Source organism: Furipterus horrens, unplaced genomic scaffold (genome assembly GCF_987537825.1).
Source record: "Furipterus horrens unplaced genomic scaffold, mFurHor1.1.pri manual_scaffold_2, whole genome shotgun sequence".
Taxonomy (NCBI): Eukaryota; Metazoa; Chordata; class Mammalia; order Chiroptera; family Furipteridae; genus Furipterus; species Furipterus horrens.
In genome coordinates this window covers 184,678,378-184,704,397 of record NW_028327172.1, presented here as the reverse complement: position 1 = coordinate 184,704,397, position 26,020 = coordinate 184,678,378, and the positions used below count along the sequence as shown (strand labels likewise).

The window sequence follows — 26,020 nt, the reverse complement described above, 5'->3', positions numbered from 1 at the left end:
ATCAGTTTTGCATCTTTCGCTTCTCTTTACCCTGGCATTCTACAGATTATATATTGGCTCTCTCCCTTACTCTTCCTTGTGTCTTATCTTCTTTCATTTTTCATCTCTATCAATTTTTGCTGCCTTCTGGCTATCTACCATGAGTGGAAGTAGAGAGACTAATTAAGAGGCTGGTATAATACATACAGTAGAGAGACAAAAGTGGCTTGGACTAGGGTAGTAGCAATGAAGTATTATAAAATAGATTACGAATATACATTTGTACCTTTTTTTTTTACTGTGAAATACAATAAACATACATAAAGTGCATTAAACATAAATATACAGCATAATAATAATTATAAAATAAACACTCATGTAGCCACCACAGGTCAATAAATAGGACATTGCTGAATCTCAGAAATCTCTGATATATATAATCTCTTTCCAAACAGAAATTTCTCTCCCTTTTAAGTGACTTGCCTTTGATAATAATAATTTCCTTGCTTTTTCCCCTGTTTTTGAACTTTATGTAAGTAGAATTACACAGTGTTTAGTTTTGTATCTTGACTTTTCTCAACCAAATTATGTTTGTGAGATTAATCCATGTTGTATGGAGCTGTAGTGGGTTCTCTTTAATTGCTCTCAAGTATTGGATTGACTGAACACAGCTCACTGTATTTATCCATTCTATTGTTGATAGACTTTTAGGTTGTTTCCAATTTCGAGCTATCATTAATGTCCTTTAATTATTCTTGTCTATGTCTCCTGATGCACATGACTGTGCATTTCTCTAATATATGCCCAGGAATGGAATTGCTAGGCCATAGAATATGATGTCAACTTTCCTGAATAACGCCAAGTCATTTTCTAAAGTGGTTGTAACAATTTATACTGCCTCAACAATGTTGCTCTAGAAACTTAACACCTAATATTTCAATTGTTTTCATTTTAGCCATCCTGATGTTATATTGTATTCCATTATGGTTTTAATGTGCAATTCCCTGATTATTAATGTGATTGGTAAATTTTTTGTATGTTTACTGGTAATTTTGATTATTTCTTCAGGGAAGTACCAATTCAAGTCTTTTGCTCATTTTTCTACTGAGTTGTCTTTTGTATTTTATTTATGAATTTGTATGATACTAATCCTTTATTGGTTATATGTGTAGCAAATCCCTTCCCTATTCTATGCCTTGAATTTCATTCTATAGTGTCTTTTGATGAAGACATATTTTTAATTTTAATGTTGCAGAATGCATTGATATTTTCCTTTAATTGCTTTTTATATCTTGACTAAGAAAATCTTCCCTACCAGTAAGTCAGGAGATCAGGAGAAAATAATCCCTTATATAACCTTTTAGAAGATTTAGAGTTTTGCCTTTTACATTGGAGCTTTAATCCACTTAAATTTTATTTTTTTATTTTATATTTATTCACTAATAAATTTTGTTTTCCCTGGTTGATTTAAAATTTTTCCATCTTGCTTGATTTTTTTTCTGCAGCTGAACTAGAAATGTATAGTTTTTCTCCTAAAAAATGTAATAATGTTCTCTCTTAAAAATTGCCCCCTCAGATTGTCCTGTCAGCCTTCTTCAAGGAAATCCACGTGTTCAATATACTCGCTCGAAGTTTGACCCATACCAAGTGGTTGTGTAATCAAATTACTGAGCCAAAAACTGAGCTGGTTTGTCTGGAGAAGTTATGATTGAACAGCCAAGACCACTGGATAGTTAAAGAGAAGACCACACATCCTGACCTCCCCAGTCTGGAGTGAGAGGAGGACAGCTGATAACTAGATATGCGGTGTTACCAGACATCACTGGTCCTAAATGATTGCTTCTGCCTGCCACTGCCACAAATATTGTAGGAATGCCATTTCCTTCACACCCAGCTTTAATCCTCAGGATTTCATCTGGTACTTCATGGACAGAGGTTACCCAAAGTTCACATGGAATGCCAAAATTTCCACAAGGCTTCTTGATTTTTTCACAGTGACTGAAATCAGAAGTTGAGCTCATCAACACTATAACCCTGCACTGACTTTCTGGTTTCAGAAGCAATTCCTACTCCTTCAGCAACCCACTCGAAATTTTCCTTTACCATCTGGAAACTTTCAGGAGTTAATTCATTGAGATCGTGATATGACTATTTGTCTTTCTCTTGGCTTCTATCTCCTTAAGGCCAGAGTCTCCAGGAATAATTATTAATAACATCAGCAAGAACAATTTTTTGGAGGTGACATCAACACTAAATTCAGTCTTCACACCAACCAGTGTACAGTGCAACCAGGATTTCTCCAGTATTTCAAAAGTAGCCTGTGTAGCATGGTCCATGATATCCATTTCAGTTAGGCCTATAACAAGTCCTGTAAAGCAAAATTCTGCAGCAATGAACTGTTCCTCAGACCACAGTGGATCTTTATTGCCATTATCCTTAAAAAACATCTCCATTTTGGAATGGTAAAACTTGTACCCTTCCTTGACACCAGTATTTCTTCTGAGAAAAGAACCAGTTGCTATTCTTCTACAAACCCATTCAAATGGAATCATTTCACACTTAGGTGCAATGAAAGCTGTATCCCCACATTTTCTGGTGAAAGTAGTTTTGATACCTGCTTCCTGTAACAGCTGAAAAATATAGCTAGTAATTTTATTTGAGATTGCAGCCTTTCCTTCCAGGTGATTATTTCTGGCTACATTGCCTGCTGTAATCTGGTCCTTAGACCACAGGAGGGCTTTTCCAGGACTATCTAACAATTCATAGACTTCCTAAAAGAGATTATTTATTTATTTATTTATTTATTTATTTATTTATTTATTTTGAGAGAGAAGGGAAGGGAGGGAGAAAGAGAGAGAAATGGCGATGCAAGAAACATTGATTGGTTGCCTCTCACATGTTCCATGTTTCTCAACCAGGGAACTCACAACCCGGGCACGTACCCGGACTGGGAGTCCAACCAGTGACCCTTCTCTTCATGGGACAATGCCCAACCAACTGAGCCACACCAGTCAGAGCCAATTCATAAACTTTTTTCATTTTACTCTCATAGAGTTTTTTTTTTAACCAATGTTCAGTGCCTCAGTTGTCACCATTATCATGGATGGGCTGGGGGCAGTGGCCAGGCTAGAAAGAGATTCAGGATTCTAGAAGAGGAGTGGTCAGAGTGGAATTTGTTTTTGTAAATAGAGTGAGGAAGGGATTCTGTTTCTTTCTCTTTCTCTCCCTTTCTGTCCCCCACCCCATTTCTATCTCTAATATACTCATTTTACCTAGTCCCATTTATGGTAAAGTTCATTCTTTCTGCACTGATGTATCATGCAACCTCAATAGATCCCTATGTGTTTATACACATGGGGGTCTATTTCTGAACTCTGTTATGTTCCATTGTCTATTTGTTTCTCTCTATAGCTGCTTCCGTACCACGCTGACATAATTACTATAGCTCTGTATTAGTCCATTTTTCTTCTTTTATTAAAATTTATTTTTAATTATAGTTGACATAAAATATTAGTTTCAGGTGATTAGACACTTATACACCTTATGAAGTGAGCACCACAAGTCTAATACTATATTAGTCTTCATATCTCATAGAGCAGGTCCTCCAACCTTGTTCTGCATCTTCAAGAGTACCTTGACCATCTTTAGCTCTTCCTATTTCCATATGAATTTTAGAGTCAACTTAAATTCCACAAAAAGCTGGGGTTTGATTTGGATTTCATTTATTCCATAAATCAGTTTGGGGAGAATTACCATCTTAACCATACAGAGTCTTGCAATCTGTAAGCTTAGTATCTCTTTCCTTTACAATGTCCTAATACCAGTAGTGTTTTATTTTCCTTGAAGAAAACTCATATCATATCTCATATTAGATTTATTCCTAGACACATACCATTTTATGTCATTGGCAATGGTACCTTTAAAACTTTTACTTTCTTTAGGTCATTTCAAAGAGAGATTATGGGACCAAAACCAGGAACTTTGAGCACTATGGCCTAAGATTGAAGTTCTCCATAGGATGTAATAGACACTCAATAATGCTATGTTTTCCTGATAAGGTATAAGATTTTTTTTAATTTACTTTCTGTTTGTTCCTGAAAAATAGAAATAATCAATATTTATAAATTGATTTTTGTATCCAGCAATCTTACCAAATTTTCCTATTAGTTTTAGTAGCTTTTCTATAGACTCTGTTGGAGTTGCATATTATATTCAAATAATGCGAGTTTGTTTCTTACTTTGCAGTCTTTAGATCTTTTATTTCTTTTTCTTATTTATTGAACTGGCTAGGGCTTTCAGTAAGGTACTGACTCCAGAGGTGACTGAATTTTAGATTCATATTTTGAAGATACAGTCAAAAGGATTTGCTGACAAATTGTATTTAGGCTGTGACAGGAGTCAAAGTTGAGTTTAAGGTTTTTAGCCTGACCTACTGGAAATGGCCTTGTCGTTTACTGCAGACAAGGCCAGAGGTGTGTTGATCATATAGTGAAGGCAATTAAATGAAGAAAAGCAAAAATTGATAATTATTGGCAATGAATGCTCTCTCTAACAGATTCTAGGCTGGCTTTCCACTTTTGAAATAACTCACTCAAGGAAAGATTTGAACATTTACCAGTGTTCTCAGCTGTGTTTGACTTGTGCCTTCTTGTTCAACCACTGCCCTCTACAGGGCCTTGTTAGAGAGCTGTGCACTCTAATTAAAATCCAACCAAAAAAATTGGGATAATTTTTCCCTCCAGCCCCAGTCTTTTCTGTTTCCAGTGTACACACACGCGCACACACACACACACACACACACACACACACACACACGCCCCTGCCTGTCTTATTTTGCAATCTTTCCCCAGGTCAGATAACTAACATATAAGAGAATCTCCCACCCAAGAAACTTGGTTCCTGAAATGCACTTATAAATAGCTAGTCTGAAAGGATGTCCTGGAAAGGCCAGCTGCATTTCTGTGGGGTTAACCTAAGAACAAGGAAGAAACAATGAAGGGATGACCCTTGCAAAAGAGATACTTAGTCTTACAAAAAGCCCTGTTTTCCTAGATGGACCTGAGTTACACCATCCTTTATCACATCTCTTTCCAGGTATTGGGAAAGCCTTAGGTGACATTGCACAAAGAAGCAAGACTCTAAAAAGCTGGCAAATTTAACAATCCAAACCATTCAGTTCCTTGGTGTTAGTCAAGGAGGATTATATCATTGGGGTAAGGGTGACAGTCCACTACCTCTTACCTTTTCCACCCCTCACCTGCCACCCAATCTCAAGAAGGTAAGCTCCAAAAAGGAAGCAACACTGTCCTGTAAATCTCAGTGACTATCATAAAATAGGCATACAATAATAATTTTTGGAATTGATTTAAAGGCTTTTTAAAAATTACCTGAGTTAAATTTTCATTTATTTTCATTTAAAATTAATATTGTTCAGAATAGATGAGTCAAGAAATAGCACTGTCACTACGAGGAGCTAAATATCAGAAAAAACAGCAAGAGTTAAAAACGACCTCTAAGGAATGGAACTCTAGTAGAGAGAGGGCTGATGATTTTTAAATACAACTTTTACCGCTTTCGTTTTTGTGTTATTTGAAATCGACTCGATAATTTTCTAGCTTACGTGTTTGGATTATGCACATTACTAACATCCTATTCATTTTGCGCATGACTTGCCTTTGTCATGCATGTATACACATTCGTATTATAGACGTTTGCAATCACAGCCATGGATTTTATAGTCAGCTTTTCACTAAACCTACTATTTCAGTGTTCATAAACAGCTTTTCGTGTTTCTACAGTCTTCATAATTACCATGTTAATGGTTGCACGTTATTCCAACGTGATAATGTACCATAATGTAGCTAAATGTCCTATCGTGGAACATTCAGGGTTGTTTCCATATTTCCTTGGAAAAAATGCGGCGATGAAAACTGGAAGGCACGTGGTCTTGTTAGTTTCGCTTATTGGAATCATATTTTGGGGTCCCATCTAGGCACCCCAAAGTCAGATTAGGTACAAAAAGCCACCACCAAGGGCCTGAGGGGCCCGGCTCCAGGACCGCTCCCGGCCCCGGCGGCGTCCTCGCGTGCCTGGGCAAGTCGCAGGAGGGGCGGAGCGCGTCTCCACCTCTCGCCGCGTCACCGACGTCCCGGCCGCCTAAGTAAGACCAGTGCGCGGCGTGCGAGAGGCCAGTCCTGCGCCCGCTGGCGGTGCAGGCCCTGGGAGCGCGGTAATGGGCGCGCCAGCCATGGCTCTGTGGGCTGGGGCCGCGCTGTCGACGCTGAGCCCGCTGCGCGCCGTGTGGCTCACATTGGCTGCCGCTTTTCTGCTGACCCTGCTGCTGCAGCTCGTGCCGACTGGCTTGATTCCCAGCTGCGCGCTCTTCCAGGACCTGATCCGCTATGGGAAAACCAAATGTGGAGGGCCACCACGCCCGGCTATCTGCCGGAGCTTTGACGTCCCCAAAAGGTAACTGCGCCCGCCCCGTAAGTCCTGGTTGCCGCAGCGCGGATAGCCCGGGCGTCTGGCTCGTGCAGCCGGCAGGGGGCAGCAGACGCAGGCGCGGGGTCGGCACGCCCCGGGCCGGGCTGGTCCCGGCGGGTTCTCTGACGCATCGTTCCTTTGCCAGGTCGCCAAGAACTGCCCGTGTGGCCTTCGTGGCCTAGGGGCGGATTGCCCCGCACGTCCGCCGACACCAAAGAGTTAAGCCGCGTGCACTATCAAGCGCACAGGAACGTGAACTTGTGGCCGTTCGAAGTCCTTCCGTCCGGGCAAATGGCAGAGCTTCTGAATTTAGGCCTCTCCACTAGGCGGCAAATTAATCTCCTTTGTCTCCAAATTCTCCCCTTTCCCCCTCCGCTGCACTTATAGGGGCTCATAATCTAACTTGAGGTTGCCAAAACTCTGGAAATGAAGTCAGCCCCGCCGTTTGCGCTTGTTTCCCTTATTTGTGTCCCTGATCCTCGGCCCTCCCAGTCAGGAGGAAGGGCAAGAAGCTGGTCCCCATACTTGGCTCCACCTCCTGCCGTTGCACCGACCCACCTAACCCGACCTTGGCAGATGACCCTGGAGAATATTGCCCTTGATGGCACATGTTAGGCAAGACTGATCCCGAAGCTCCATTTGACTTTTAACACATCTCATAACCAAAACCAACGAAAAATTAATAATTAATAATTCAATAGAATTCTTTCAGAATTTGTAAGAGTTGTTATAGTTTGATTGTGGGGTTTGTTTGTTTGTTTACTTTGAATTCAGAACGTAGCTGGTAAGAGTCAGCCAGACATTTCTAGGTGGTAGGAATATAGCAGTGGCTTTTATTTTATATTATTTTAACTCTTTAAGCTACATCTTAAATTGGCATTTAGGAGGGAATCTGGAGGAATGTGATACAGTTTCTGATGTATTCAAGTACATGGGTTATCGCTTAACCCTCTGGTAGGCAGTGCTGGAGGTCTGCAGAGGGGGTGGGTGGGCGCTGAATGTAACTTGGCTTCTGACACGTGGATAAATCCCCTACTTTTGAGTGTTGGAGCGTACTTGGGTGTTACACTGAGAAGGGATAACTCAATAATCCTGAGGAACTGTAAAGGGAAAAAGTATTCAAGACAAGTTGGTTAAACCTCCTAGTTCTTAACACATTGTTGACCAGCAACTTTATACAAAAGCTATTCCATATCACCACCTATTTTTTTGTAACTGAATATGGAAATGAAACTATTTACAAGTTTTTTTTACAAAAATGACCTCCAGGCGCTTTGCAAAATCAGAATGATTCCGTGTTGGTTTGAATAGAGAAAAACAGTAAGTGGACCTCAAGTGAACCTGGGTACTATTATATATTAGATGGTTTTGTTTCAGCAAATAAAAATCATCTTTCACATCAAATTAACATTACTAATTTCCATTGTTATTGGTTCCATGGTTTTATTTGTATTCCATTTGTAACTGTGTTGATAGCAAAATAGGCATGGTAGTAGGAGAGTTCTAACCTGCAGGAGTTGATACCTAGTTTTATGAGTTAATATTTCTCATCTAAGTAGGTCAACACGGTTTAGGAAAACACTGAATCAGAAGACCCCTAAGGTTTCTTACAGCCCTGAGAACCCACATGTAATTGGCCAAATTGTGTGTAACAGTTGTATGGCTATTGCAACAGTGCTGCTCAGGATTTAGAAATCTTTCACAAATGTGGCTGTATTAGCACAATCTAGGTTCTTTCTTCTGGTACCTGGGCCCCCTGTTTTGGAACTTGAGCCCAGTTACCCAGAGATAAGAGAGATTGCAAATGGAACCTCAGTCTACGTTGAATGGGGTAATTCGTATTCTTGTTAACCTCAGGAGGCCTCTTTTTCTTAGAAGTTCACCGGTCCCACCCTTTGAAAGGAAATTGTGAAATCTGAACACCTGTAGGATTCAGGCTCTATTAAAAGCATAACTCGACTTCGGGGGTGGGGAAAAGAGGAAAAAGACACTAAAAAATTGTCTTCTTGAAGAATAAGTGACTCTTGCCTAATGACTGCCTAACTTGTTTTCCCTTTGCAGGTACTTTACTCACTTCTATATCATCGCAGTGCTGTGGAACGGCTTCCTGCTTTGGTGCCTTACTCAATCTCTGTTCCTGGGAGTGCCTTTTCCAAACTGGCTTCACACTTTACTCAGAATTCTTGGGGCTGCCCAGTTCCAAGGTAATCACAGCCATTCTGTCCTGTTCCTGCCTGTCCTGCCTGCAGGAAGCTGTTCTGGGTACAGTAGTCCCTTGCTATATTGCGGTTCACTTATCGTGGCCTCACTGTATCACAAGATTTTTAAAAATATTATATTTAATTATTTGTCGCGAATTTTTCACTATATTGCAGGATTTTGCGGTATGTTGTTAAAGTGACGTAGGTTTAAGAGTGCAGAATAAATGTAAGGTTCCCACTTCGCGGGGGTATTACATTCCAGACCCCCCAGCGATAGGTGAAAATCCGCGAGGTAGGAACCTTACATTTATTTTAGTATTTATATATATATTAAGGCTTTATAAACCCTTCCCACACACTTATAAACCGTTCCCACTCCCTTATTAACCTTTTCTACACTTTTATAAACACTACTTATGTTCTTAAACATATTCTACACTCTTAAACCTACGTAACTTTTAACAACATATGTATACAGTACCACAAAATCCCGCAATATAACAAGAAAATCACCATAAGTAATTTTTAAATTATATTTTATTGATTATATTGTTACAGTAGTTCCAGTTTTTTCCCCTTTGCTCCCTTCCACCCAGCAATCCCCCTTCCTCTGCAATCCCCCACCAAATCCATGCCCATGGTTCGTATATACAAGCTCTCCCGCTTCACCCTTTCATATATTCTTTTTCTTCTTTTTTTAAAATAAATAAATGATTAATTATTTTAACAATAAAAAATAACAATCCTTCCCTCTCAGATATTAAGACCCTTTATAATCTTATAAAGGACAATGGGTGAAGATCTCAAGCTCCTTTAGCTTCTTCAAGATGGACATGGTTGTTGTCCTACCTAACCTTGGGTCCAGAAATCCCTAATAAGAGTAGGGGTATGGAGGGGAGGGTGGCCTTCCCACATGGGGAAGGATCGTGCAGACTCCAGGTTGGTTGGCTGTCCCCAGACAGCGGCATGCTTGGTTTAACAGGCTGGCATCTTTGTTGTATTCTGGGAGCAACAGATTTGGCAAAAGGGTTAAAAGACATCATTCAATCCATAACTACTAGATGACAAAAGGCAGGGATTATTTTTTCAATGTCCCACATTAGGGAAATAAAAAAGGGCTTCTTTGGAGGAAGGTGTGCCAGGCACATCTCACCTGTCTAAAACCCTTTTGCCCATTATATTTAGTTTGGGCTGAGGGAAATATTTTAGGTTTCCCCCCTCTCAGACCTTTGGGCCCTTTCAGTCCAAGCCATTAGGATAGAAAAGAGAAACCAGTTTTAAAGTGAAGCCCACAGACCACCCCATTCTTCTCCAACCCAGCCACTTAGTTCAGCCTAACCGTTGAGTCTCAGGAGGCAGCGCTGCAGACAAGATTGAGTGAGGCATATATGTACAGACAATCACTCAGGTAATGAGATCATAGGCTTATGCCCTTTGAAAACAGAAAACACATGTTAATTTATGTAACATAACCCACAAACAAGTCTCTAAATCTGTAAGGCTGTCTTATTGGAAAGACATCCAGTTGCAAGGCATTTGACATTCTTCTTGCCTGTAAATTAAATATCTTTGATGATAACACAGACATAGTTTAACTTTCAAGTGAAAACATATTTTAAATGAAAAGAAACTTTAAAGACGGTTAGCTGCACTACTTTATAGTCTACCACTGATCATTGTGATTTTCCTTGAATAATGATTTTTCTCCCTAAGATTACCCTCCTTGTCCTTAAAGGGACTGCATTAAGTCCATTTTTAATTTATCCTGTTCATTTGCATAAACACAACAAGAGCAGCAAATGATCACTTATGAACTTTAGTTCTGCTTTGCTGGAACTTACACAAGGAACATTTAGGGTGACCTTCAGTCTGCCCTTCAGGGCACAGAAGCTGAGCCACATACCTGAGCAGAAACTTTTTAGTTTGATGTAATCCCATTTGTTTTTTCTTTCCTTTATTTCCCTTGCCTTAGGAGATATATCAGTGAAAATGTTGCTATGTGGGATATCTGAAATTTTCCTGCCTATTTTTTTCCTCTAGGACTTTTATAGTGCCATGGCTTACATTTAAGTCTTTGATCCATTTTGAGTTTATTCTGATGTATGATGTAAGTTGGTGGTCTAGTTTCATTTTTTTGCATGTCCCTGTCCAGTTCTCCCAACACCATTTGTTGAAGAGGCTCTTTTCACTCCATTTGATGTTCCTTTCTCCTTTGTCAAATATCAGTTGACCATATAGACCTGGGTTTATTTCTGGGCTCTCTATTCTGTTCCATTGATCTATATGTCTGTTCTTATGCCAATACCAGACTGTTTTGATTACCGTGGCCTTGTAGTATAGTTTGATATCAGGTATTGTGATTCCTTCTACTGTTTCTTCCACAAAATTGCTGTGGCTATTTGGGCTCTTTTTTGGTTCCATATAAATTCTTTAAGTATTTGTTCTAGGTCTGTGAAAAATGTCATTGGTATTTTAATAGGGATTGCATTAAATCTATAAATTGCTTTGGGTAGTATGGACATTTTGATGATGTTGATTCTTCCCATCCATGAACATGGTATATGCTTCCATTTCTTTGTAGCTTCCTTAATTTCTTTCTTCAGTGTTATGTAGTTTTCTGAGTACAGGCCTTTTACCTCCTTGGTTAAGTTTAGTCCTGGGTACTTTATTTTTCTTGTTGCTATGGTAAATGGGATTTTTCTTTCAGTTTCTATCTCTGAGATTTTATTGTTGGTGTACAGAAATGCCTTTGATTTCTGAATATTGACTTTGTACCCTGCTATTTTGCCGAATTCACTTATTAGTTTGAGTAGTTTTTTTGTGGAGTCTATAGGGTTTTCTATGTACACTATCACACCATCTGCAAATAATGACAGTTTTACTTCCTCTTTTCCAATTTGGAAGCCTTTTATTTCTCTTTCTTGTCTGATTGCTGTGGCTAGAACTTCCAAGACTATGTTGAATAGGAGTGGAGAGAGTGGACATCCTTGTCTTGTTCCTGACCTCATGGGGAATGCTCTCAGTTTTTGCCCATTGAGTATGATGTTGACTTCAGGTTTCTCATATATAGCCTTTATTATGTTGAGGTATGCTCCCTCTATTCCCATTTTGCTGAGAGTTTTCATCATAAATGGGTGTTGTACTTTATCAAATGCTTATTCTGCATCTATAGATATGATCATGTGATTTTTGTCTTTCATTTTGTTTATGTGGTGTATTACGTTTATTGATTTATGAATATTAAACCATCCTTGCATCCCTGGGATGAATCCCACTTGATCGTGGTGTATGATCTTTCTAATGTGTTGCTGGATCCGGTTTGCCAATATTTTGTTGAGGATTTTAGCATCTATGTTCATCAGCGATATTGGCCTGTAGTTTTCTTTCTTTGTTGTGTCTTGACCTAGGTTTGGAATTAGGGTAATACTGGCTTCATAGAACGAGTTTGGGAGTCTTCCCTCTTCTTGAATCTTTTGGAATAGTCTGAGAAGGATAGGAGTTAGTTCTTTCCTAAATGTTTTGTAGAATTCATCTGTGAAGCCATCCAGTCCAGGGCTTTTGTGTGCCGGGAGTTTTTTGATTACTGCTTCAATTTCACCAGTTGTTATTGGTCTATTCAGGCTTTCTGCTTCTTCTTGATTCAGTTTTGGAAGACTATATGTTTCCAGGAATTTGTCCATTTCCTCTAGGTTGTAAAATTTCTTGCCATACAGTTGTTCGTAATAATTTCTTACAATTCTTTGTATTTCTGTGGTATCATTGTGATTTCTCCTCTTTTGTTTCTGATTTTATTTATTTGGGTCCTCTCTCTTTTTTTCTTGATGAGCCTTGTTAAGGGCTTGTCAATTTTGTTTATCTTTTCAAAGAACCAGCTCCTACTTATGTTGATCTTTTGAATTGTTAGTTCAGTCTCTATGTCATTTAATTGTGCTCTGATCTTGATGATTTCCTTCCTTCTACTTGATCTGGGCTTTGCTTGTAGTTCTTCCTCTAGTTCTTGTAGCTGTAGGGTTAAAATTTTTTGTTAGAGATTCTTCTTGCTTTTTTAGGTAGGCCTGTATTGCTATGAACTTTCCTCTCAGGACTGCTTTCGCTGTATCCCATAGGTTTTGGGTTGTTGTGTGTTCATTATCATTAGTTTCCAGAAACTTTTTGATTTCTTCCTTGATGCCATTGTTAACCCATTCATTATTTAATAGCATGTTATTCATTCTCCATGAGTTTGAATGTTTTTGAGTTTTTTCCTTGAGGTTGATTTCCAATTTTAAGCCATTGTGATCTGAGAAGATGCTTGATATAATTTCAATTTTCTTGAATTTGTTGAAGCTTGTTTTGTGTCCTAACATGTGGTCTATCTTTGAAAATGTTCCATGTGCACTTGAGAAGAATGTATATTTTGCTTCTTTGGGGTGAAAAGTTCTATGTATATCAACTAAGTCCATTTGATCTAGAGTGTTGTTCAGTGCCTCAATATCTTTGGTGTTTCTTTGCTTTGAAGATCTGTCCATTGTTGACAATGGGGTGTTAAAGTCCCCTACTAGGAGTGTGTTGCTGTCTATATCTTTCTTGGAGTCTTTCAAAATTTTCCTTACATATTTGGGTGCTCCTAAGTTGGGTGCATATATATTTATAAGGGTTATATCTTCTTGATGAATTTTTCCCTTAAGTATTATGAAATGTCTTTCTTTGTCTCTTTTTATGGCCTTTGCTGTGAAATCTGTTTTGTCTGATATAAGTATTGCTACCCCAGCTTTTTTTTCATGTCCATTTGCTTGAAATACTTTTTTTCCACCCCTTCACTTTCAGTCTGTGTAGATCTTTTGTTCTGGCTGGTTTGGCTCAGTGGATTGAGCGTCGGCCTGCGAGCTAAGTGTCGCTGGTTCGATCTTCCAGTCAGGGCACATCAGAGAAGGAAAACTCTGACTCCAAAAAACCTCCGCTGCCTTGCGGCATACCTCTTCAGGGGAAAGGCTAAGGGAGTAAACCCCGACAGAAAATCCAGAGCCGGAGTCCCTAAGGCGGTTTGACGTTGTAGTCAACACTGGCAACTCCTGCGGCGCACCTGAAGCCAAGCTGTATTGACTCCGTCTTTCCCTTGGACCCTTCAGCTGCGAAGAGAGGGGGGGTCTGCTGCATGGGCAACAGCAGACCCTCCATATCACCCTGCCCAGGCTCTGTAGCTTCAGCTTCACTGGAGAGGACACTCCAGCGTCATCACAAGATGTCGATTCAACACGGGAGGAGACAGATACCGTGTCACTCCCGAGTTGGACTTCACAGCCATTCTCGGCGGTGCAGATAGACTCTTAAGAAGCTACACCATCGTCTCTCGAGACGGACGGCTGCCGACGACGAGATCTTTTGTTCTAAGGTGTGTCTCTTGTAGACAGCATATATGTGGGTCATTCTTTCTAATCCATTCAGCTACCCTATGTCTTTTGATTGGAGCATTTAATCCATTTACATTTAAGGTTATTACCGATAAGTACTTATTCATTGCCATTTTCCCCCTTTGTACTCGTGTTCCTCTCTGTCTCTGTTTCTTCATCTTCTTAAAGCAGACCCTTTAGCATCTCTTGCAATGCTGGTTTGGTGGAGATGTATTCTTTTAGCCTTCTTTTGTCTTGGAAACTCCTTATTTCACCTTCCATTATGAATGAGAGCCTTGCTGGGTAGAGTATTCTTGGTTGTAGACCTTTGTTTTTCATTGCTTGGAATATTTTTTGCCATTCCCTTCTGGCTTGTAGTGTTTCTGCTGAGAAATCTGATGATAGCCTTATTGGAGCTCCCTTATATGTTATTAGTTGTTTCTCTCTTGCTGCTTTTAGGATTCTCTCTTTGTCTTTCAATGTTGCCATTTTAATTATGATGTGTCTTGAAGTGGGCCTGTTGTGGTTCATCTTCATTGGGACCCTCTGTGCTTCCTGGACTTGCATGACTCTTTCTCTCCTCATGTTAGGGAAGTTTTCTGTCATTAGTTTTTCAAAGAGGTTTTCTATCCCTGCTCTTCTTCTTCTCCTTCTGGAATTCCTATGATACGGGTATTATTACGTTTCATGTTGTCCTGCAGCTGTCTTAGAACCTCTTCAGTCTTGTTCAGTCTTTTTTCATTTTGTTGCACTGTCTGGGAGTTTTTGTCTACATTGCCCTCCAGCTCGCTGATCCGATCTTCTGCTTCCTATAGACTGCTTTTAATTCCTTCTACTGTGTTCTTCAATTCAGAGATCATATTCTTCATTTCCTCTTGGCTCTTATTGATATCCTCTATGTCCTTTTTCATGCTGGTGTAATTCTCAGTAAGTTCCTTGTAGTTTTTCTTGAGTTCCTTGTAGTTTCCTTGGAGTTCTTTGTAGTTTCCGCTGAACTCATTGAGCTTCTCCATAATCCATGTTTTGAATTCCATATCTGATAGTTTGCTCCCCTCTATTTCATTTATCACTCTTTCTGGAGATTCTACCATTCCTTTCGATGGGGGGTTGTTTCTCTATCTCCCCATTTTTGTGACTCCTATTGTTTGTTGGTGCTTCTTAGAATGATCTGCACTTCCTGGATCTGCCCCTGGTGGCATCAGATCCTGTACCAGTCTGGGCCTAGGCAGCCTGTTGGATACTTCCAGGGATCTACTGCCTTTGTCTGACTTCTTTAGTTGTTAATCTATTCAATCTGTGATTAGCCGTCAGGCTTAAGGACCGTGGGTGTGGCAGCTTAATTCCTGTAGGCTGGGCTTTTGCTTCCCCTCAGGCTGATGCCGCTTGGAGGGGAATGGTTTGCCTGTAGCACTGGGGATGAGTCAGCACTGGGACCTGGTCTGCTGCTCCCCCAGTTTTCCCCTCAAATCCACCGCGCCAAACTCTCCCCAAGTGTCTCCAGTCCTCTCTGCCTTCCCTCTGCTTGAGCCCAGGGTAAGTAGGGGCCAAAATATTTTCGTATGTGATCCACTTAAGAGCTCTTTTTCTCCTGCTGTTTCTCTCTGGCTAGCAAGAGACCCTGTGGCTTTTCGCTTTTCACAGCTGATAACTATTTTACTTTCCACTCTGTTGCTGTAGGCTGGGAAGCCCAGCTGGGGGTTTAGACCCTGCCCTTCTCAGGGGGAACCCCCGGCTGCTGAGCTGTTTCTCAGTCCCTTCAGCTGCCACCCGTGGGAGCTCAGCCAGCCCTTCCACGTCTCCACAATCCCTACCGGTCACGTTGCGATGTAGCGGCCTTTTCTGTCTCTCCGTGGTTATAAGACTTCTTTCCAGCTAGTGTTCAGTTGGTTATTCCAGATGATTTCTCCAAAATTAAATTGTAAATCCAGACTGGTCCTGGGAGGAGGTTAGTGTAGCTTACTCCTCCGCCATCATGGATCACCTCCGTAAGTAATTAAATATAATACATATTTTTAAAAATCCCACAATACAGTGAGGCCGCGATAAGTGAACCGCAATATAGAAAAGGACTACTGTATTTCATAGCCACTCTCAGGCTCCTCCTTGCAGGTGAGAACAAAAAGAGTGCTGCTCAGTTCCTAGTCATCCCCAAGGGGACATCCCTAAGTCTTTTATTGAGATCTTGGCAGAGCTGAGTTAGCTCTTCGTCCCTGACTTCCCAGTAAGTGCTGGTCTGTGTACAGAACTGGCTGTTCTCCCTCAGGTATTTTTCATACTGTTGATAAATTTAGACTTAGCAGAAAAGCTTTTAGGATTCCCTCGTGTTTGCCTTGAAGCATTTATCATTTATATAGTCCAACCAAAATCATGTCTCAGAACTCCAGAAATTTGTTAGAAAATTACTTTTTGATTACTGGTTACAAATGTTATGTCATAAGGGTTTGGTTTTATGATAAAATCGACTATAAATAGTTGTTGACCAAATTATTACAAAACAGACATTACATTTGTCTCAGATAAAGAACGATTTTAAAATAGGGAATTGAAGGTGAAAACAATAAAGGGGTCTCAGTTGATGTCAGACAGCATTGGAAACAAATTGTTCTGGTGCTCGCTCTCTCTCTGTTCTTTGTTCCAGCAACCAAACCATTGGCTCCCTGGGAACAGTGCTTTTCTGTATAACCAAAGGAATCTGTTGCAAAAGATGACAGTCAGAAGGGAAAAATATATGTAAATCTATTAGGGAGAGGAGGACACCTCAGTGAATCCCATTTAACCCATTCATACTTTGCCTCTTCATTTGCTTTGTTTTGTTTTTCTGATGATAATTTTTAAAGCACTTTAAATTTTACTTTTCAATTATAGTTTACATTCATTATTATTTTGCATTAGTTTCAGGTGTACAGCATAGAGGTTAGACAATCATATTACAGAATGAACCCCCTGATATTTCTAGTACTCACCTGGCAGTGCACATAGTTATTACAATAGTTTTGACTATAGTCCATACAGTGTACTTTACATCCCCATGACTATTCTGTAATTAACAATTTGTACTCCCTAATCCATTGACCTTTTCCATGTAATTCCACAATCACCAGTCTGCTCTTTGTATCTATGAGTCTATTTCAATTTTATTTGTTCATTTGTTTCGTTCTTTAGATTCCACATATAAGTGAAATCATGTGAGTGGAATAATCTCTTCATTTGTTTTTGTGGGAATGGCTGGGGTTCTCATATTTGGAGGATTGTGTGAGTTTTATTTGGTTGCTTGTTTAAACCTATTCCTAAACAGTTTAACTAGGATTTACTACATTTAAAATACAAAAACAGGCAGAGCTAATCTAAGCTGATGGCAGTCAGGAAGGGGCTTACCTATGGGAGGTTGAGGGAAGGGGCAAAACCTGGAAGGGAAGACAAGGGGTGCTCCTTGTGTTCTGTTTCTGTATTTGGGTGCTGGTTATATGGGTGGGATGGGTTGGTTGAGTAGTAACAATTCATTACATTGTATTCTTATTGTATCCTTATCGGGGTGTGTGTGTGTGTGTGTGATATTCACTTAAAATAATCTAAGTTTTATGTCATTTAAAAACCAGCATTTCTTCTGACTTCTTTTGACGTAGAGGGGTAAGAGACAGGTAGGAAGATAGATCTCAGAGATCACAGGCCTTCAAAAGCACTTCTTTTTTTTTTTTAATATGGAAAGGAATGCATACTTCTATCTCAGTTACTGTCCCCCCTTCTGTCTCTATGGGTGCCTGTGTCTCTACTCTCCCCTGACCCCAGAGATCCCACCAGGTGGGGACCCTCGGAGGCCATCCAAGAACTCCTGGTGATGTCCATACTTACTCTGTACCCTTGAGCCAAATTTTTGACTTCATTTGCCCCACTTCCCCACTGCTTAAAAAAAAGGGGGGGAGGTGTTAGACTGGATGATTTCTAGGGCCCTTTCCTAGCTCTGATTTTGTTTAATACTATGTGTAACAGTAGGGAAAAACGTAACATTGGAATAATCCTGCAAAGAGAAATGCTGAATGTGTTGCTTTCTGAATCATAGAGGGTGAGCTGGCGCTGTCTGCATTCTTGGTATTAGTGTTTCTGTGGCTACACAGCTGGCGAAGACTCTTCGAGTGCCTCTACATCAGTGTCTTCTCAGATGCTGTGATTAATGTCGTGCAGTACTGTTTTGGACTTGCCTACTATGTCCTCGTCGGCCTAACTGTGCTGAGCCAGGTGCCAATGGACGGCAGGAATGGTGAGTGGTCCCTGGGGGCTGTTACCTGAGTCACTGCGTACTCTTCAGGTGAATCACACACCAAGCCTTGTGGAAGCTGGAAAGTAGACCTGTCCGGTCGTAATGTCTTCAGTGAAGATGGTCAAGTGCAAAGCATTCAATGTATGGATGAAGAAATGAGATGTGAGGTTTCCTTCAACGGGAGTGAAGTCAGTGAACTCATGTGGAGTAAGTCTGGAGAGAAAGGAGGAGTGTGGTCAAGAGTGGAACAGGAAGCAGACGACACTCAACAACAGGAGAAAGGGTCAGCAACGTTGCTTCACCAAAGCCTCAGGCACGCTGGGATGTTTGTATGGAAGGACAAGGGGTGAGGCCAGAGAAGGGGAAGTTGTGGTTTAATCATAGGAAAGCAGAGGAGCAGGTGGAGGGTTGTAATTTGAAGAGGGAATAGGGAGGCGTTGTGTTGCCGTTTAGATCTTATGATTGTTACCTTTACACAAAGCTTTTCTTTAAGTGAGGTCGCCTGAGGCGAGAGGACAGAAGAGTACTGTGGTAAATCAGAACTGTGTCTTAACATTTTTGAGCTCTTACTAACCAGGAAGAGGGAACCAAAATCATGACTTTCGTTTATGAGGAGGAAATGAAGTAGTGGTTTCTTTTTGGTTTTTGTTTTGTGGGGGAAGGGGTGAGTATCTAACATATATGACTATTATTTTATTAAAATTAAAACCAATGTATGCTTACTATAAAGAACCAAGTTATTTCGGGTGATTGAACTAAATTTTTAGTGCTGAGGTTGACTTGACCTTGCAGCCTTTGGTGTCTTATCAACCCAGACACTGCCAGGTAGATGATCTTTCATGACTGTTTTCTCTCAGTCCAAGACTTCATTTATTCGTCCTCGTAAATTGAGACCAAGATCTAGACATTTTCAGTCCTCAGTGAGTGAGCTTCCTCCTCAGCTTTGACTTGGGTAGCAGTGTGCCCCTCTTTCTTGCTGTAGTACAACCCAAGGCCTCTATGGCTTGAGGAATGATTTCCAAGTACATCTTATTGATGATATTTCTCAATTCATGAATTATTTATTAGCTCCAACCACTCAGCTAGCCTCTGTCCATCTAAGTCCTCTGAATTTAGTCAAGTCAGCTTTTCCTCCCTTAGCTTTTGGCTGTGGCGTTCACATGCGACCCAGGGGTTTGAGCTGTCATTCCTGGTGAACAGTACGGGTCTTCCACCCAAAGGAACTTGCCTAAGCACTTTGGTAACTCACCAGCTTTCAGTCCGTTAGTTCCCATTGGCATTACATCTCTCTTCTGCAGTTTTCTCTGCTGCCTGGCCCCACCATCTGCCCTCTCTCCAGTGTAACTCATGAAGGTAAGGCTGCTGTTACACCCACAAAAAGAGCTTTCTAGACACTCCTTTCAGAAGCTGTCTTTTGTTTCACCTATTTGTCCTTCAAGCAGTCATCCATGGTCATTTGGAACAATACCGGGAGAACTGGTTCCAGGAATTCATTGCGAGAGAATACACTGGGGCATTTGTCAGCTGCCGCTTCTGATAGAAAGGGGCTTGGGAGTCAGATGGGCCTGAGTCTGAACTCTGGTTTATTTAACCTGTCTGAGCCTCAGAACCTTCATCTGTAATCAGGATAGGTACTGATTTCAGAGGGTTCTTGTGAAAGTGAGAAGAAGGAATATCTTTAACGACCCATGTCTTCACATCTTGTCTTCCAGTCTAGAGAATCTCCCGCAGTCACTCTCCATCACACTACTCTATTGTGTTTTCTTTTCTTCAAAGTACCATCTCTGCCTGAAATCATCCGGGCTATTGATTGGTGTACTCAAGTCAAGTGGCAGCTGCCACTGGAATGTGAGTTCATGAGGACTGGGATCTTGCCTGATGTATTCACTGCTCTACGCCACATGCCTGCAGCAGTGCCAGGCTCAGTGGGCACTCATTCAGTAACTAATGAGTAAATGAATAATTAAATACTACACAGGTTAGACGCTCAGTAAACATGAGCCTTCCATGTGCTTTCCCTTTCCTGTGTGATGATTCTAACTTACTCTTACAGATGTTTTTTTCCTCACAGGTAGTTTCTCTGCATTTGCAGTAGGTAACTGGGTAGTGATGTGAACTCCCAGACACTTGCTTCAGCTTTTAATCCTATAGTGCCTTGTTCTTAAAGCTCTTTCAATTTAAAGCCATATTTTTTCATATTTTGCTTATTTTTAACTTACAAGAAATAAGCTTTTCATTAAATGGCTAACTCTAGTAAATATTAAGAAACTATAAGTCGGTTGTTTATATAGAGCAAGTTTTTATAAGAAATGAACACAGGTAGACTTTGGTGGACTCTCAATAGTCATTAGCTATCATCACTGAATCCTATTTCCAGATACCCATATGGAATAATAGCATGATCCTTGCTTCTTTTACCTGAATCAACTTTGTAGGGGCTCGCTCTTGGCTCCAGAGCCTCTCAGGTTAGTCCCTGTTGTCAATGGACAACCTTGTTTCTTGAGCCAAGTCCCTGACTAGCCTAACTACTTCCTGCAGATCATAGGGAAGTCCTCAATTTGCTTTTCTGATGCCAGTTCTTAAAAGACCTACATTCTTCTCTTCTTCCAGATAGCTGGAGAAGAAAGAGGAAGATAATACTTGGAGTATTTCTTTTCCTACAACTAAATCTTTTTGGCTAGGTTCTGGCTAATCAGACAGGGACCCCGTTTTGTTTTCATCTTAGAGTTGTCATTTCTCCTCTTTTTGAGAAGCCCTACCCTCAGCCTTCACTTCCAGGGGTTTTCCTCCTTGGCTGGAGCCCATCAAGTCAGCATTCTGCCTCCAGTCTCCCTGACAGTGGCTTAGGATAGTAGCTCAGGGAGAGGTTTCAGAAAGTGTTTTCCTGACAGTAGAATAGAAGAAAGAAGGCATAAAACCAGGCTTAAAAATAGAGGCGCAAAGCTGCTTCATGGCACAAGAGTCAGAAACAACTGAACTCTGTGCTTAATGCATTTGAAGAAGGAACAAGAAAATGTATCATTGTAGAATTCTCTGCCTGGAGCCATTGAAGCTGCCCTAGCTGAGTGAATCTCCTTTGGTGTTTCTCCTCCAGTATTTGGGAGATTCTATCAGGATAATTTTATGTAGTCATGAGGAACAGAATAAGTGAATAATTGTGTTCTACTGACTGTATGATTTTTTCATTCCCCAAGCCTCTGAAACTTTGCAGCATTGGCTAATGAGATCATTCTTATTTCTGTAGTCTATGTGATAGGGAAAAACCTCTTGATGCAAACCCGGTGGTTCCATATCTTCGGGATGATGATGTTCATCTGGGCATCTGTCCATCAGTATAAGAGCCACGTCATTCTCGGCAATCTCAGGAAAAATAAAGCAGGTAAGATATCTTGTATAGACACTGAATGTGGATTTTAATCCTCAGACAGTAGCTGTCCATGTTCCTTAATTCTTTTCCTTCCTTTCTGCCCAAATTATTTGACTAATGTACCAAATATTCATTTTTGGTAAGACACCTCTTCTGGGTCTTGATCTTCCCATCTGTAAAATGAGAGCATTATACTCAAAGATCTCTCTGGCCCCACTAGTCTTGGTATTTGTGATTCTATCCTGTACCCACATTTGGGGGCCTGCTTTGCATGTATCTATCTAACCCATATATAAGCACTAGTGTGACCATGCTCAGTTAGTATCATTACAGCCAAAGCAGGAGGCTTGACTTTTTAGTTAGCTTGTGTTGACTTATCATAGGTATATTTTTAACTACACTTTCTGAAATATTAAAAATGAAAGTATTTATCGAGTGCTTATTTTGTGCCAAGCCCTATCCTGAGTGCTTTACATATAGCTTTACAATACTCACTAGAAGTAGGTATAATCTTATCCTCATTTTACAGATGAGGAAACCGAGGCATAGAGCGTTTAAGCAAGTTACATAGCTAGCGAGTACAGAGCCAGGATTTGAACTTGTGCAGTCTCACTCTGGAGTCTGAGCTCTTATTTATTTATTTATTTTAAATTGTTTACATCAGTAAAGTGAAACTAAATTTTAAGAGACACTACATGTCATTAGTTTGGATATCACTAGTTTATTATAAAAGAGATACGGAAATTATTTACATGGTGAAAGACTTCAGAATTTCAGTGGAATGGGCAACTTCACATGATGCCATTTCAATAGCGATTTATTTCAGTCTACATGCTTTTCAAGAATGTCATCATCTCTAAATAAGAAATAATTCTGTCCAGGCCAGGGGGTTCAGTTGATTGGAGCATCATCTTGTACACCAAAAGGTTGCAGGTTCAATTTCCATTCAGGACACATACCTAGGTTGCGGGGCACCTACCGGAGGCAACTGATAGGTGTTTGTCTCTCACTTTGATGTTTCCCCCTCTCTCTCCCTTCCTCTCTCTAAAATCAATAAAAGCATGTCCTCAGGGGAGGATTTAAAAAAAAAAAGACTAGAAAGAGAAATAACCCTTGTTATCTAATACTACTTTGGGGCCTCCATATTCTGGAAGAACTTGTATCTCCAACTTTCCCACTAACTGGTTAAATCTCTCCATCTTTCCTTTGGAGCCCCATCCAAGGGATCCAAACAAAAGTGTTGCTTGCAATACTTTGCCTTGAAAATTTTCTGGAAGCATATTTCCTCCTTTGATTATAATTTCTGCTGCACCACTCCTTTCAACTAATACTTGGTCAAATGAAACTTTGTAAATGCCTATCCTGCCGTGACTCAGTTGGTACTCTGCTCTTGCACCCACCTGGCCACGAAGAGAGAGACCTGCAGTCTGGCTGCTGACCCCGGGAACTTTGGAAAAGGCTGCCCAGAGTGCAGGCACACATGTCCCTGCCTTCCTTCCCTAGTGGTGGGGTGGGGGGTGGGGGGCGGGGGCAGAGGGATGCCTCATTGGCCCAGGAGGCCTTTCTTCCCCAGGGCTTTGCACAGGCTACTGATAGGATGACTGGGAGGTGGAAGAAAAGAAGAGGCCTTTCTAGGCTTTTTGCAGTCTGAGCTCTTAATGTCTAGCTTGGAGGATTGTTGGCATGCCAGGCTTTCCTTTTGTGCTTGTTTACAGTTGGCAGTGTAGCCTAAGCATGTGGCTTTTTCTTGCATAGCAGATTGACAGTGGAAGTGCCACACTCTTTTCTAAATAAGACTCTGTGTAAATGAGTTGCAGAGGGATATGGTAAAACTTCCTTTTCTCAGCTTCACATGTTCAGAAAATTTTCTTTTTTCATTTCAGGAGTGGTCATTCACTGTCACCACCGAATCCCTTTTGGAGACTGGTTTGAGTATGTTTCCTCCCCTAACTACTTAGCAGAGCTGATGATCTACATTTCCATGGCTGTCACCTTTGGGCTCCGTAACTCAACTTGGTGGCTCGTGGTAACCTATGTCCTCTTTAGCCAGGCCCTGTCTGCTTTCCTCAGCCACAGATTTTACAAAAGCAAGTTTGTCTCCTACCCGAAGCATAGGAAAGCTTTCCTACCGTTTCTATTTTGAGATCACCTCAGTCATGAAGCATGCAAGCCAGGTGATAGGTTCAGTTCCTAAGGGCAACAAAGTCTAGAGACCAAAGTGCAGTTTCTGCAGAACTGTTTGTAACTCTCTACTTTTATACCAAAAAGTCTTCACTGAATGAGCAAAGCAATACCCTTCAAGCAAATGAGAAACTTCGAAGAACTACTTCTGACCGACCTGGGAGTGTTCTGTCTGCTTTCTGAGATGCTTTATAAAACCAACCAACTGCTAAAAACTGGATGGAACTTCTCAAAGCTGCTTCAAAGCTAACTAATCAAGAATATGCAGACAGTTTCAAACATACACCTACATACTCGGAGGAAGAGATAAGATCCTCTGTGGCTTTGTTTTCGTTAGGGACCACCGAACTGGATTTGATGATAAGAAATATAATAGGTGCTCAGTAACTGTTGCATTTCAGTAAAAGTAGAATAGCTTTCGAAAATAACAATATATAATTTCACACCAAAGGATGCAGAGAAGAATGAGTTTGTTGGAGTTAATTTGTATGTTCACATGTTACCACGAAGATTTCTAGTGATGGAACCATCACTAGTCCTTCCTGTTCGTCTACCCCTCAGATCCCAGCCCAACAGAATATCTGAAACGGCTTTTATTTAATACTTTTTTTTGACATACCTTAAAAAGGAAAGCATCTGAAAATAAAGTATTTTTCTATTCATGCATCAAAAGCCTTCATGAATGTAACTGACTGATGCTGTGGATTAGAGTGCTGCAGCCTCATTCAAATTGGCGTAATGTCTGCCTGAGTTTATTTTAACTAATAGAATGAATCTGAAGCTTTTTAGAAGTAAAGTTTATACTTAAAATTACTTACGTTAAAATACCCATGATTAAATCAAAGGGAAATGAATGCATTATATGAAAGAAAAACATAAACTTGAAAAATAATTCTATAGCCTGAACAATGCAGCAAAAACTTCATATTCATCCAACATAAGATTTATTGGCTTGTTGACTTTGTTCCTGTAATATAGATATAATATTATAGTCTACTAGATACTAAAATATTGCACTAATATGTCCCTTGCTATGGAAGAAAGAACCTAATTATTAACCAGGTGAATATCAAACACACAGTCTAAGTATATCCTCCCCTCCCTCACCCCCGGAGTAGTAAACCAAAGCTGTAAACCTGCGATTCTTTTTCCTCTAAATTTTAATATATGCATATCTAAGCATATTCTAAAGTTCTTAAATAACTGCTGTAGCATTTTCCCTCCCATTAATCAAATACCACTTCAATCAGTTGCTCAGTCTATTCAAATAAATGACGATTTGCCATCTTCAGGACACAGGACTCAGGATCAGACTTTCTACATTCTAAATGTAAAGTATATTGTAGTTTGGTCTTAAATTCTACCCAAGCAGCATGAATAATTTGTTTTGCATGAAAAATGTATTTTGCTTTAGCATGCCATTTTATACGAGGTCGGACCAGGAATTTGGCTGATGTTCTGGAATTTCATTGTACTTTTAACTGTAAAAGAACCAATATCAGGGCCTGGGAGAAAGCGTTCCCAGCCCCCGCTATCCTTGCTGACTCTGGCCATGTCCCTTACTTCACTTTTCTTTTTCTTGCCTGAACATTGCAGTTCTGTGTGACGATAAAAGAGGAAGTCATGGTGCCCTAGAGGGGTTCAGAACCAAGGAGCCTGGTGTTTGATTAAAGCTTAGCCGAGGAGAATAATTGAGAATGGTGCTGATTTGCAGAATCAGATCAGCATTGCTCTTTGTGACAGAGAAAATCCTCCCTGCGCCTAAAAGGAAAGCATCATAGAAAGCCAGCAAATTCGTCACAGGGGTAATCCAGAAATCGCTTAGGAGTGGAGGCTCCTGATTTTCCTGCAAGCTTAGTTGAATAACCTCATTTCATTCTAAGTTACTATTAGGAAAGAAATGATACTGAACTACCTACCTCATAGCAGCATTCCCTGGGTTAACTACCGACTATAGAAATGTGCAGAAAATAGCCTTTGTGAAGTCTCCAAGTTGCTCGTCCCCTATGCTAACTAACATTTGCTTTCAGCAAGCATGGATGATTTTTGGCTCCACAAAACTATTCTGTATTATGTTTTTAATTCAGTGAGTAATTATTGCTGGGATTCATACCAAAGATAAAAGAGCCTTTGCAGATATCTTATATGAAGCCAAATAGTTTCTCTCACTAAAGTACCTGAAAAC

At 40.4% G+C, this 26,020-nt stretch overlaps 1 protein-coding gene, 1 non-coding gene and 1 pseudogene across 2 annotated transcripts; 2 read left to right on the top strand and 1 right to left on the bottom strand.

The window, feature by feature from the left end:
- Nucleotides 1-1,551: 1,551 nt before the first annotated feature.
- Nucleotides 1,552-3,074, bottom strand: LOC150020123 (bifunctional phosphoribosylaminoimidazole carboxylase/phosphoribosylaminoimidazole succinocarboxamide synthetase pseudogene; annotated as a pseudogene).
- Nucleotides 3,075-3,918: 844 nt separating this feature from the next.
- LOC150020122 (small nucleolar RNA SNORA25) lies at nucleotides 3,919-4,045 on the top strand. Its single transcript, XR_016509547.1, has one exon. It is a non-coding gene; the product is annotated as a small nucleolar RNA SNORA25 (small nucleolar RNA).
- A 2,107-nt stretch (nucleotides 4,046-6,152) lies between these two features.
- On the top strand, nucleotides 6,153-24,557 carry SRD5A3 (steroid 5 alpha-reductase 3). The gene is made up of 5 exons (XM_090266857.1): nucleotides 6,153-6,447; nucleotides 8,524-8,666; nucleotides 18,090-18,287; nucleotides 21,532-21,666; nucleotides 23,538-24,557. Exons 1-5 carry the CDS (start codon nucleotides 6,212-6,214, stop codon nucleotides 23,795-23,797), a joined length of 972 nt encoding a protein of 323 aa, XP_090122983.1. The 5' UTR covers nucleotides 6,153-6,211; the 3' UTR covers nucleotides 23,798-24,557.
- Nucleotides 24,558-26,020: the final 1,463 nt, after the last annotated feature.